This window comes from Egretta garzetta, unplaced genomic scaffold (genome assembly GCF_000687185.1).
Source record: "Egretta garzetta isolate BGI_Z169 unplaced genomic scaffold, ASM68718v1 scaffold326, whole genome shotgun sequence".
NCBI lineage: Eukaryota > Metazoa > Chordata > Aves > Pelecaniformes > Ardeidae > Egretta > Egretta garzetta.
The window spans coordinates 3,839,943-3,853,726 of record NW_009260026.1 but is presented as its reverse complement, the minus strand read 5'-3'; the positions used below and the strand labels follow the sequence as shown (position 1 = coordinate 3,853,726).

At 48.8% G+C, this 13,784-nt stretch overlaps 1 protein-coding gene across 1 annotated transcript in view; it reads left to right on the top strand.

Annotated features, from left to right (window-relative positions):
* The window catches only part of GLI2 (GLI family zinc finger 2), a 67,382-nt gene extending 60,162 nt beyond the window's left edge, over positions 1-7,220 (top strand). The window contains 4 exon segments of the mRNA XM_009640845.2: positions 143-424; positions 3,521-3,857; positions 4,920-5,208; positions 5,210-7,220. Of these exon segments, the coding sequence (XP_009639140.2) occupies positions 143-424; positions 3,521-3,857; positions 4,920-5,208; positions 5,210-7,220 (2,919 nt within the window).
* Positions 7,221-13,784: the final 6,564 nt, after the last annotated feature.

Below are 13,784 nucleotides of genomic sequence, written 5' to 3'. Positions count from 1 at the left end.
TCTTACAGAATCCTGAGGAGCAGATGCTCCACATTTTGTTGCTGCCAGCTGCTACGCTCATTGTATTTTCTTGGCCCATACGCTGTACCTGGAATATTTGGGCTTGTTCTAAACATAACCCAAGATTTGCTTGTATTGACAGAAACCCTACGTCTGTAAAATCCCTGGCTGCACGAAGCGGTACACAGACCCTAGTTCCCTCAGGAAGCACGTCAAGACTGTGCACGGGCCTGATGCCCATGTCACAAAGAAGCAGCGCAACGATGTGCACCCGAGGCCACCTCCGCTCAAGGAAAATGGTGACAATGAGGCAAGCGCCAAGCAGAGCAGCAAGGTTTCAGAGGAGGGCCCTGAGGCCAACAGCACCACGAGGAGCATGGAGGATTGCTTACAAGTCAAAACGATAAAAACGGAGAATTCTGTGGTAAGAGCAGTTGCTCTTGGCAGAAATGACGCGGTCCCTAATTTCTCAAACACAATGGCGGCGTGAAGCATTTGCATGCCATTTACCTCTCCAGGCAGTTGCCCTTCACTTACCAACACCCTAGAGTTCAAATCCAGAGATGAAACTGCAGGTCGGGTACAGTCCAGTACATTTTGCACCTTCCCACCCAGCATCACAAATTCCCGCCCTTGTAGTCATGGGGGCCACGTGATGCCCAGTGTTGAGCTTGGCCTCCCCGTGCTATGAGAGTGGGTAAAACTCAGAGTGTTGTGGTCAAATGAACTTTACCTACCTCACCAATTTAAAGTGAGCAGTGACCATAGGGCACAGATTGATGAACACTTCTTGAAGCAGAAGTCCTGGCTTAAGCAGTCCCTTTTCTCCTCCTCCCTGTACCCGTCACTGTTTTTCTTTCCAGGCTGCTGCTGCACAGCAGTTTTGCTGGCACAACTCTGTTGTGGGCTGCCTGATGAAGCCAGTGGGGATAAAAGTAACTGGTTTGGTTTTGCTGGGTATCTTAAAGCGAGTTCAATTCCTTGGTCCTGCCCACCATACACAGAAGCACAGAATTGCTGGGGTTGGCAGGGACCCCTTGAGATAGTCTGGTCCAACCTCCTTGCTCAGGCAAGGTCAGCTAGAGCAGATTGCTTAGGAGTACACAAGTTCAATACACAACTCCCAGCTGCCACAGAAAGTTGTAGTGGGACAATTGGGCAGGAGAGTGAAACCAGGAATAAGCATGGGAGCAATGCTGTGGCCCACAGAGTTACAGGCTTGCAGTCAACCGTGATCATGCTTCACGGCTCCATGATTGGCCCCCAGCTGAAGCAGAGACCATTTATCAGACTTTTGGCCATTACAGCAGCTCCACAGTAGGCAGTAGTGTGGTTGATGGTGCTACGAATATGTGTACAGTGATGGGTCCAAACACATTCAAGCCTCTTCCACCCCATGCGGGAGCCCACCTGCTCCTCAGCACACCACTGCTGGTGGAGGAGATGGAGCATTGCAACACACAGGTCACTTTTGCCTTTTGATGTTTCTCTTCACCTCTGTAGCCCAAGTTCTGGTCTGCTGCACCAGCTCAGAGTGTGGCAGGGTATGGGCTGGGTACAGCAGAAAAGACTTTCATCTGCAAAGGAGAGCGTTCACATAGCCCCCAGACTTCTCACTAGATCTGAAAGGACTTTGAGCTCCAAAATATATATTTTCTTGATTGGAATCCAGGCTAAAAGATTGTTATTCCTATGAAACAACATGCCCTAGAGCTACAAAGATTTTCTAAAAAAGGTTAAGGGATGTGTTGTTGGACAAATTACTAATGAGCAGTATGTTTCGGTTAGAAAGAAATTGAGTATTTTTGCATCCAAAGTGTCTCTAATTGACTAAGGTAACAGTTTTACTTTGAATACTCTGTATTGGCTTACAAAAAATGAGTGTGAGAACCACTGGACAGAATGACCTCTCTCTACTACTCTTCCTCTGTGTGTTTGGTTTTTTTTTTATGAAAACACAGACACAATCACAGCTCCCCACCCTTTTTCTCTCGAAGGTGTGGAGTTGTTTTCCTAGGGCTCTGCACTCCCAGGGTTGCAGCCAAGCCGCCTCTCTGGCGGCAGGGCCATGGGTCGGATGTTGTTCTCTGCTCCCGCCGTCCAGCCCTGCGTACCTCACTCGTGCACGTCGAACGGGCAGCATCTGACCTGGCAGGCCCACGTCCAACTCCTGTTTCCTGGTTAGGGTCAGGGTGGTGGGAGGGGTGAGATGCTACACTGGTTCCCCTCTGAGGCCCTTTGTTTTGAACCATCTTTGGGTCTCATCCCAAACCCAGGGAGATAGTTGGGAAGTCTCTCCTAGGGGTTTTTATCTGGGCCCCCCAAAAAAGGAAAGGCAGGGAAGGCGGGCTAGGGGAGAGGGGGAGGTGTTGGTAATTTGAGTTTTGTTCTGCACTCCCTTCTTCCTTTTACTAACATGGTCCTTTCTGTTAATGCTGTCTTTGTCCTAACAACCTGTTCTTTATTCCCACTTACCCTTCCTTACTCTACCTTCCTAAGGACAGTCGGTACTAAGGTGAGCAAAGAAATCCTTTGTATTAAAACAGCTGTATAAAGCATGGTCTCCTGCAGACCTCCTGTCTCCAGATAACCCCTGCAGGGTGGAGGAATGGGGAGGGACAGGGGATATTTGCTTGAGTGCAGAAAGGGGGAGGACACAGTGCCCAGGGATTCCCTTTGCAGCTTTCCTCCCAGCATCACAACTTGCCATTAAATCCTGGGACTGCAATTTCTACCACCCCAATTGAAGGGCAATGATGCCATCAGAGCCAGCCAGCCCTGCCTGTGGAGGCTGCTACAGAGCAACGTAAAACACTGCATCACCCCGCACTCCCACCTTGGCCTGGGGCAAAGTACGTTGCCTTTTCAGCACTCCCATTTTCTGACACTTGCAGCAGCATGGGCCTCCAGCAGAGAAGCCAAGCATCCTGTCTGGTAGCTGCAACAGCTACTTCAGAGCAAGTTCAGACCATTTAGTGTCTGCTGCAAATAAACTACTCAATGTGAAATGCAATTTCTAATGTAAAGAAAATAAATATTTATGGTGCTTATCTGCAAGTGGGAGATTGCAAACAGTGAACCAGGTTTTTATCTGGCTGGGAAGTTTGTCAGCTCACCTAATTATATGTTAGGGTATTTTAAAGACAGAAATACGTTGTGTCTGAAATACTTAGGCCTTGATCCTATGTTAGATAAGCCAGTGATTGCTGCAATATACCTTGCACAACCAGGTAACGTGCTGCTTTTTTTTATCTGTCCTTAATCTTTTGGAGGAACTACATTTGGTTTCTCTCCATCCTCCAGCTGAACCCACCATAGTTTTTCCAGCTGTGGGGTGCTGCCCTGCCCTCCACCCCTAGGGAAGGTGCCCCTGCCCTCTGGTAGAGCAGCAGGGAAGGGTAGCAAGAGAGGGGAGAGCCTGGGATAGGGTCAAGCATGTGGAGCCCACTGGGGATGTTTGGCTCCTGGTTTCTTTCCACCCATGTTTCCACCTGCCCAACTCCTCTTTTCCTTCCCCAAGATGTGTCAGTCCAGTCCTGGTGGCCAGTCGTCATGCAGCAGTGAGCCGTCACCCCTTGGCAGCACCAACAACAATGACAGTGGAGTAGAAATGAACATACACAGCGGGGGAAGTCTGGGAGATCTGACGGCGTTGGATGACAACGCTCCTGTTGTGGATTCAACGGTCTCATCTGGTAATTCGACAGTCAGCCTGCACCTAAGGAAACACATGACGACGATGCAACGACTTGAACAGCTCAAGAAAGAGAAACTCAAGACAGTTAAGGATTCCTGCTCATGGGTGAGCCCAGCTTCACAAGCCAGAAACACCAAGCTGCCTCCCATCTCAGGAAACGGTAAGCCCTGGGCCTGGGCCATGTCCCGTAGGAACCCTCCAGAGTTTGACTCTGGTTTCATAACCAAGAGTCTGTCCTGGAGGAGGATCATTTCTTATTGCCTCTGAGTAAGCACTTGCTGGATAGAGATGTCAGGTAAAATGGAGAGCTTGGGAGTAAACACAGCCATCTGGTGTTGTGCAACAGAAACCCAGATGCTCAGTGCTACAGAGCTAGAAAAGAGGCAGAGATGTTGGTGTCCTTCTTGTTCCTGGGCTTGCCCAGGACCCAGCCACAGCTGCCCTCGCTGCCCCAGTGGCAGCCGCAAGACTGCTTGGGTTTGTTTCAGCAGTAACAGTTCCCCAAGGGCTGATGTGCCTCCAGGAAGATTGCTGGAGCACAGCAGCAATCCAGACAAGCCCTCCATCCTTGATCTTGCTCTGACAGGCCTTTTGTCACTTTGAGAGCTCCTGGCTATTGCCTACAGCTTCATATGCTAGTTTCCCTGCTGGCTGGGGATTCCTGATAAAGGCATCTTTATGATCCCTTCAGTGCTCCTCTAACTTTGCCAAGAAGTCCCAAAGCATACAGCCTGGGTTATACTAAACCTCAGGGCTTGGTGTATTGGAGCTTCTTGGTTTACTCTGGGAAGAGCCTTTGAGTGTCAACTTTTGGGCTCTCAGACTCTGATCCCTGACTGCTGTGCATCTGTCCCAGTGAGCAGCTGTGGTTGTAGCTGCATGCTGTCCCCATGGCACTGTTCATACCAGTCCTACTTTTTTCCTACTAAGAGAAGCCCACATGGAGGCCCTTCCTCAGCAACTGAGCATCAGTGGGGTACACATTGCAAAGACTCTGCTGCAGGGACTTCTTGTTTTCTCTCCCCAGCCTTCTTGCCCTTTGTGCATGGACACAGAGCTGGAGATGAAGCTTTGAATTCACTGGCAGCAAATGAATTTCACTATTGTTCCCATAAAGTATTTAGGGGTGGCTTTGTGTGTCTGTATTCTGGCACCAAGAACACTACCAAGTGGAATTACTCAGCTAACTAAATCTTTTCCTTCCCTGCAACCTTTCTCTCAGGCTCTATTCTAGAAAATAGTGGTGGTTCTTCTGCTACGCTGCCCAATCCCAGAATAATGGAGCTGTCTGTCAATGAGGTTACGATGCTGAACCAACTCAACGAGCGCCGTGATAGTACGACAAGCACCATCAGCTCCGCCTACACCGTCAGCCGCAGGTCATCAGGGATCTCCCCGTACTTCTCCAGCCGCCGTTCCAGCGAGGCTTCACAGCTCGGGCACCGTCCCAATAATACGAGCTCTGCTGACTCCTATGACCCGATTTCGACGGATGCCTCCCGTCGGTCGAGCCAGGCTGAAAGCCAAGTACGCTGCTGCCACGGGGGGCCCTCCTCCAACTCCCCTGCCAAACATGGAGAGGATGACCCTGAAGAACAGGATCTCACTTATGGATGGACCAGACCCCACCTTGCCCTCCATCCGTCTCCCGCCAGGCCCCAGGCGTTGCAGCGATGGTAACAGCTATGGCTACCCGTCAGCTGCGGCATTTCCCCACGAGGTGCCAGGCAACTGCGCGAGGCGGGCGAGTGACCCAGTGAGGAGACCTGCCGGAGACCCCCAGGCCCTCCCACGAGTTCAACGCTTCAATAGCACCAACAGCATGAACCCCTTCCATCCTCCACACCCCACAGACAGGAGGAATTTTGGCCTCCAGAACTATGGTCGCTCAGACGGGAGCCTCCCCCGGCACACCTACTCACCCCGGCCATTGAGCATCAGTGAAAACATCGCCATGGAAGCTATGGCCGGGGAGGCAGAAGTGCCTGTTGGAGACGATGACATTATGCTGCCAGACGACGTGGTGCAGTACATCAAATCCCAGAGCAACGGGACCGCAGCTGAGAGCACTTCCATGGGGTACAGCAATGAGATGCAAAGTTTCCAGGGAAGTGGGAAGCTGCAGCCTCCAGCCTTGCCTGGCCAGCGCAGGATGGCGGTGGCCGAGGCGAGCATGAGCCACTTGGGACCCATGATGGCAGAGTGCCCCATGACCTTTGATGCTTCCTCAGACATGAATAAAAATAACATGCCCGTCCAGTGGAATGAGGTCAGTTCGGGTACAGTCGATATCATGTCCAATCAGTCAAAGCAGCAGTTTTCTCAAGGGAACTTAGCAGTGGTCCAGCAGAAGCAGAACTTTGGTCAGTACCAGAACTACAACCAACAGCAGATGCAGCTGCCGGAGAATAGTATGAACGTAACACAGCAGAACTTTATGCAAAGAAATGTGGGCATGGACGGGCAGAGGCTAAACTGTATGCAGCTGCGGCAGCAGCCCGTGAGCCTAGGCCCTGGTATGAACCCTGATCTGGGTTTGCACGCAGGGTATAACCAACCTCATCAGATGCTGAGTCCCAGTGCAATCAGTGGCAATCCAAATCAGATCTCTCCTTCTTGTAGCAGCATGGCAGCAAAGTCCGTACCCCACCTTCACCCTCAGCAAATGGACATGGCAACAGACCCTTCTTTAATGGTCGGCAGCAACAGTGAGCGCACGATGCTGGGCCAGGTCATGCATGAACCAAGTCATCAGAACTATGCATCTCAGCCAACCCACCTGAACTTTCCCATGGCTCAGGAGGCCTTTCATCAGCCCATCGTGACCTCCAACCAGGCCAGCTTTGAGCCTCAGCAGAGCATGATGGGCTCAGCCGCACAGGCATATCCTGGACCTGGCATGGTCCAGCCTCGTCCTCCGCCCGAGCCGAGCCCGTCCAGCAGACCCCGAGGCCTCCGCACCATCCAGCAGCTGGGCTACATGAGAACTCCCCACCCTACAAACACCATCAGCTCGGGCCAGGAGGCGACGGAGGCCGTGCATAAAAGAACCAGCGATATGTTGCCGGCGCCGACCCAGCAGTGTGCAGACGGTACAAGGGAAAACAATTTGATGTACTATTATGGTCAAATCCACATGTACGAACAGAACAGCAGCTTCGATAATCACGCGGACTGCCGGGTCAGACAGCAGCAGTGCGCACTGACCAGCAAGCCGGCCACTCTGCCTTCCCCGGGCGCGAACCAGGTGTCCAGCACGGTGGACTCGCAAGGTCTTGAGCCGCCCCAGATAGATTTTGATGCCATCATGGATGATGGGGACCATTCGAGCCTGATGTCGGGCACCCTGAGCCCCAGCATCCTGCAGAACCTCTCCCAGAACTCCTCTCGCCTGACGACTCCACGAAACTCTCTGACACTGCCCACCATACCCGCGGGAATAAGCAATATGGCAATAGGCGATATGAGCTCCATGCTAACCACGCTGGCAGAAGAGAGTAAATTTCTAAACATGATGTCCTAACAGTAAAGCACAAGGCCTTAGCGCTCTCCAAGGGGCTGTGCGTGAAGCAGTTTTATGAATGTGCTTTTCAAAAATAATCTGTTTCAATAGAGTAGATTTTTTTATAAGTATTAAATGCATTAAAGGGATTCAAAAATGAAAATTTTAAAAAGTCTCTGTACAGAATTATGTAAACTATATCCAGGCAGTTTAGCACTGCAAGAGTGCACCTCTAGTGTTATTGTTTGGCTTGGTTTCCCAGAGCACTGAACGATATCGCCACCAAGCTAGGAGACTGCATGAGCGTGGTTGAAGATGAAACCCTCCCTCCCTCCCCAGCAGCCCTGTAAATAGCACTCCCCATCATTTTCCGTTGGTTATGCTCACAAAAAATTCCATTTTCAACCCACCCCAGAAAGAAACGGGAGGATGCAGTTTTGATCAGAATAAAAGCCATACTATGTATTCTGCTCTGATGAGAGTAGGGTTTAGTTACGTCTCCAAACAAGCCCTCTGCCAGCAGTATTGTTTTATACCGTAAATACCTTTGTACCTCGCAAAGAGTGTTGATTCCAAACAGCTTCTCAGCAAAGTGCCTTACCATGCTTTCGTGTTAAGTAGCCAAGGCCTCTCTTCCTTTAAAAATCAAATATTGCCAGAAGCGTATATAAAATGTACATTTATAAAAACATAGTGGTGTTTCTGAGAAAACATTGGAAAGACACATTGATGAGACACATAAAAGGTGAATGCACACTTTGATCAGATGTGTTTACAACGTGGTTTATATCATGTGCAGAGTGGAGCAGAGGCCTGGGAACAGCAATCACTGGGAAATAATCCCCCGTGGCAGGAAGGCTCCGGCGTGCTGACTGACACACACACATAACTTTGCGCCCTCTGAGCGTGGCGACTTTCTTGCAGGGGCCCCGCATGCATCTTTAATGCCAGGTTTCTGAAGCACGCATTACCATATCCCCGTGCAGCTTTGCAATGGCTTCCTTTTTTGTTGGGTTTTCCGTGCTAAGGCGCTCACATAACAAAAGTGATGGTGATGGAGAGAGTTTTATGATCATTTCAGCCCAGTCTGCACTACGGCGGCCCTGTGGGACTTGGTTTATCTGGCCAGGGTTCGTCTGTGTAGTACACTCCATGCAGGGCTCTGCCTGGGCTCCGTGCACACAACAGGCGCGTGGCTGCGCTGATGCCAGGCCAAGCATGAGCTAATGCACCCTGCCCTGCGAGGAGGCTTGCTGGCATGCACCCAGTGCAGCGTTAACGTGTCCCACAGCTTTGATCAGCATGAAAAGAGCAGCTCTATCCAAAAACTATACCATGGACAACCTGGGGCATTAGTTTGGCTAGTGCTTTGTGATGCAGTACATAGCTGCTCTTTGTACCCAGCCTGGTTCAGTTCAGCACTGCACCTGCAGTCTACAGCACAGGCAAACATCTGGATAGTCTCAAAACAGGTATTTGAGTCAAAATAGTAGTTCAGTCAGTGAGAATCTCTTGGAAACGTCCTTGGGGAAGAGATGGGAGGAGCAGGGCCTCCCAGAGCCAAATCCTCCACCAAAATATAACTGCTTGTAATAACGATCAGCTGTTTCCAGGCCGGTCCCACCTGGCACTGAAGTCAATCTTAGTTGCATTATTTATTTTTACTGTCATTAGAAAAAAGGGTGGAAGTGGTGGGGTGCATGCACTTGGGCAGGAGGCCTTGCTTAACTTCTGACTGCGTTGGACAAGGACAACTCTCCTCATCCTGCTCTCATAGCATCATATCCTTTGTACCCAGTATGTTGAAGAGCAAGGGACAAGCATGACATCCCCCCCAGGTTCTTATAGTTTGACCAGACAAGTGTCTGCAGAGCTTCACTCTCTCCTTCCCACCTCCCCTCTACCCCTCATATTGATGTGATGTTCTCACTTGCGTCCAACTCCGTCCCCTGCATGGGACAGGGGCAGCTCTATAAAGGTGCTTTCTGGTGTCCCTGCTTTCTTTTTGCACAAACTGATGTCAGGCTCACTATTCCCAGCATGACCAGGGGCTGGCATGGAAATGCCACGTATTACCTTCAGGCAACCTTTGCAATATCAAATGTGCCAGCAGCCATCCTTGGCAGTGGTGGGTTGGGACAGCCCTGCTGCCAGGTAGCCCTGGGTACGGCTGGTGCAGGGAGGTGCTGCTCAGCCCCCTGCGATCTCGCCTGTCCTCATCCCAAATGCAGAGGGTGTGCACAGGATGCTCTTCACCCTCGAGGCCCCTGTGACTCCTGCTGATGTCCAGGGTGCATGAGTACAGGAAAGCAAAGCAAGGTGCCTGGCTGTTCACTTGTGTCTCCTGTGAAGGTTGTGTTCAAAGGGATTGTTTTCTAGTCCGCTGTATATATTCTCCTGCAGTTACTGACCTTGCCCTTGCCTTTGCATTTATGAAAAGAGGGCAGTACATATTTTAGGACATTGTATGTTGTCCTGGATGCTTGGAGTACAACTGGGCATCCCTTGTGCTGAGGTGGATCAGGCTTTCGTGTGTCCTTCAACTGCTAATCTGCTTTTTTTCAACAGCTGCATAGGGCAACGATGGCTACTGAGTCCGTCTTCACAGATATCTCATTAGCAAAAGATCAAATGCAAAAGCAAAACCAAATCTCCAATGACTTGAGATTTCTCAGACTTTCCAGTGGTGGTCTTCCTTCATTTACTGAAAAAGTATTATAATAACCATTCCAGCACTGTATATATTATGTATAGAAGACATCATTACTAAAAGTACTGTAGGTGAATTGTTCTGTCAAATTTATATCTTAAGAACATTTTTAGCTGTTTTCTACATCATAAGAACGGAGGTAACATGCTGAACCTGTATATAAACCTTTTGTACATTAAAAAGTAATTTTTTTTCATAATTTCTTGTGCCTGTTGTTATTGTTTTTTATTGATAACAGTGGTTGGTCTTGGTCTGTCATTGCCATGTCAACACAGTCGGTTGGACTCTGGTGGTGCTTAGGAACAGCTGGTGAGGAGCTGGGTGGGACTGGTGTGTGAGTCACTGCTGGATGTGCAGTGGTCTTGCCTTGACAACTTTCCAGTCAACACTAGGGTGGAGGTGGCAGAAACAGAGGCAGCGAGGTGGGGTGCTGCTGCAAGCACAGCCATCCTGCCCAGGTGGCTTTCATTGGCCTGGCTGTGCAGCAGGGACAGCACAGAAGGGCTCAAAGCAAGAGCTGGAGAAATTTGGCAGCCAGAGGATTCATGGCAAAATGGCTTGTTGACCAACTTTGTCAGTGTCCAAAAGGAGACAGAAACAGGACAGATCAACAGAGCTGTGATGGGCCATGACAGCAACTAGTTGAAAATTAAGTTTGAAGAAAGAGAAATGAATCTCTCCACTATGTATGTGATGGGAAGCAACGCGACATGGTGAGCAACAGCTACCATCAGTCATGATCCAGTTAGAGGATGATCCAGCCCATTGATGAGAAAAATTTCGTTTGACTGCAGCAAGAGGTAGCTCAGCCACTCAAGAGACTGATTTTTCAACTTGGTTTTGTAGAGGTGGATTGGTGTGGACAGGGCTAGAGCTTTAAGAGAAGCTGGGGGCAAGCTGTTCACAGGTGATCCTTATGGCCACAGTGATGAGTTTGGAATAAAACCAGCTGTTGAGCAGAGCAGTTGCCTAGTGAATCAGCCATGGTGTTTGGTGCAAATGAACCAGCAGTTTTATGCAGAAGCAACTGAAGAGGATGACCTCATTTTCCTCCATGCAGGATCCCTGCTGAGTTGATTGGTAGAATCAGGTAAGTTTGGGATAAATCCTCACCCTACTATCTGGGTTCCCTCGTAGTCTGTGGCAAGCAGTTGGCATATCCTGAGACAGAATTAATCTTTCCTGTTTTAGGCACATAGGATGGGGTGGATTTTCCTCTGGAAGTCAACTGTCACTCTCCTTGTTGATTAGAGAGAGACAGAATGTAGCCAGCTTAGATTAGATACCTTCTCTGGTAGGGTGAGATGAATCCCATGCTCCTGTGAATCTTGTGTACCAACCTAGTCACTCTCAGCACAGTCTAAGGTTGAGCCAGTGAACAAGATGTTGATTAATGTGTTAATGATCCTGTTAGTCCACAAATCCATTGGATAAATATCACACCCCTCTGTACTGTCCAAGAACTACAGAAATAATGTTAAAAAAAAAATGCAGTAATATTATTAAAAGGAAGCTGTTCAGAGCCTTTCTATTGACAAAAGGCTTTGGAGACTCAGATCAGCTCCTAGTGCTTCTCTACTTCAAACACCTAAAGTGGGTTTCTAATCTAGATCAAATGCTGCTTTTAGCTGGTGTTTTACTTGAGTTCAATCAGGGCACACCTCTGCCTGTGTAAGAACATATTTATTACTTAAACTGGGCTAACATTTCCTAGGAGCCCACTCGAGGTCACATACCAGTATGTGCATTTCTACTGCTCAGCCATCCTAGAATAAACAGGGATCGAAAGGCTCATTGCTCCAGTTGTAAGCAGGTAATAGCCCTTCCGCAACAAATGTTTATAAGCCAGAGCTTGGAGTATACACTACTGTGGAACCTTCATAATATTCAATTAACCTTCTTTTTAATCAGTCATATCCCTTATGAAAACAAACCATCCTAACGGGGCTGATTCTGACCCTGTTTGGTGACTGTTACCTCGCTCCACTCCCAAAACCAGTGGGGGCATAGGAGGAGTAAGATCCCACTCTGGGTAAAACCATCACAGCTCTTTAATATTGCACTAATATCTCAGGTTTTCCTGGTGGGGAGAAAAAGCCCATAAAAGCTACTGTTGTTGGATCTGATTGCACTCACTGAGTACAGAGTCATTCCAACGGCTCTTTATTGCCGTGGTCTCAGTAGGGATGACATAGGAGCTCTCGTTCTTTACGAGCTGTTGGATCTACTTGGAAGAGCATACGTGTTGTAAATAAATGGTGTGTTTTATATTATTGGAAGGACAATTTATGACCAACCAAGGCCTCCTGCAGACAGCTATTTAACTTGTAAGTAAAATGACCTAACACTTAAGAAATTTAGAAGCTACAAAACAACCTATGTTGTGGCCAGTGTACTTATTTCTCCTTGATTTATGCTTCATGTAAAACTTGAAATGGCTATATTAAATATGTTTGGTGTAAAAAAAAGAAAAATAAAATTAAAAAAAAGAAGAAAGTGATGCTTTCACACATGCTGAAGGTTTGTGACTATTGTAGCTTCCTCCGATTGCACTAGCACCTCTGATTCATTGCGCAGGTCCCTTCCCCTCCCTATTTCCATTTTCCCCGTGCTGGCCTGTCAGGCAGATATGTAGGGGGCATGGTGGCCTGCCTGCTGTCAACTTTGAAAGAGCTGCTGCACTCAACTACAGTGCACTTGCTGGAAATGTCTCTCTAAGTATCAATGGCTTACCGAAACTCAAACTCTGTGGCTGCTACATCTGTCCATCAGAGGCTACTTTGCCTTCACACCTTTACCATCATTTGTAGGGGGGTATCAGCAAGGAGCAACAGGAGCGGTAACACACCACAAAAGGTAGCTTCCACACCATGAAACAGGGCATGGGGCTACATAAATCTTTCTTTGGTCTAGGTTGCTCTGGCTAGTTTTAACTCTTACTAAGTACAGCCCAGGCTAGTCTCCATAGAGAAAGGATGTTTAGGGAAGGACCTAACGCAGAAGCTTGGTCTGATGCTCTGAATGCCTTGTGAAGGAGTCTCTTGCCCTTCCCCTTTCTCTTTCTCCTTTTCTCTGTCTCCATTCACTAGACAGAAAGTCTACAGATAAAGACAACCTTTACAAATACCCCCTGCCTCCCTGCCTTTTCTGTTCCTCTTTGGGAAGGACCCCAGAGTCCTCTGCCCATACAAACATCCCCTCTGCCAGGGTTTGACAGACTGACGGTTGCATTTTTTTGACTCAGGAGCATGAGGAACAGCTTTCCTGACACCTGCAGAAGGAATCAGGCAGAAGAAGAGCACACATTTCACAGCTGGATATGGGCCAAAGCACTGAGGTTCATACTACAGTGCAGTGCTGGTGGTTAAAATAGATCAAATGAAATGAGGAGCGCAGCAGGGAAGGAAGCAAAACTCTGGTCAAAGCAGAGCTAATTTTCTTCATGGCTTTGTGTCTCCCAGTGTGTCTCCCACCTGCAAAATTTCAGAGGCCATGAGGAGTTACTGGCCATGACAAAAGCAAAACAAAGTAGTGATGTTTATGTAGGTAGAAGAGATCTATTTTTGAAGAGTTTAGACCTGTAGAGATTCACACGAAGGGCCTTTGGGAATAAAAGCACCATTTTTAGCCCTGCTACCTCTTTTGCCCACTATTCGCTTGACCAGTTGTGCAAGCAGCCATCACCTGAAAAGGTGAAGTGACTGGTGGCACAGCAGCTGTACGGCGCTTGGAGGGCTTCAGCCACCAGCTTGGGTGGAAACAACCATGGCAGCGATGGTGACTGAGGAACACAGCTGGGGCTGGTTCATAGCAAGCTTGGAAAGGCGAAGAAGCCCCAGGCTTGGAGTCTGTAGGTGGGCTGCCCCACCCTTTGG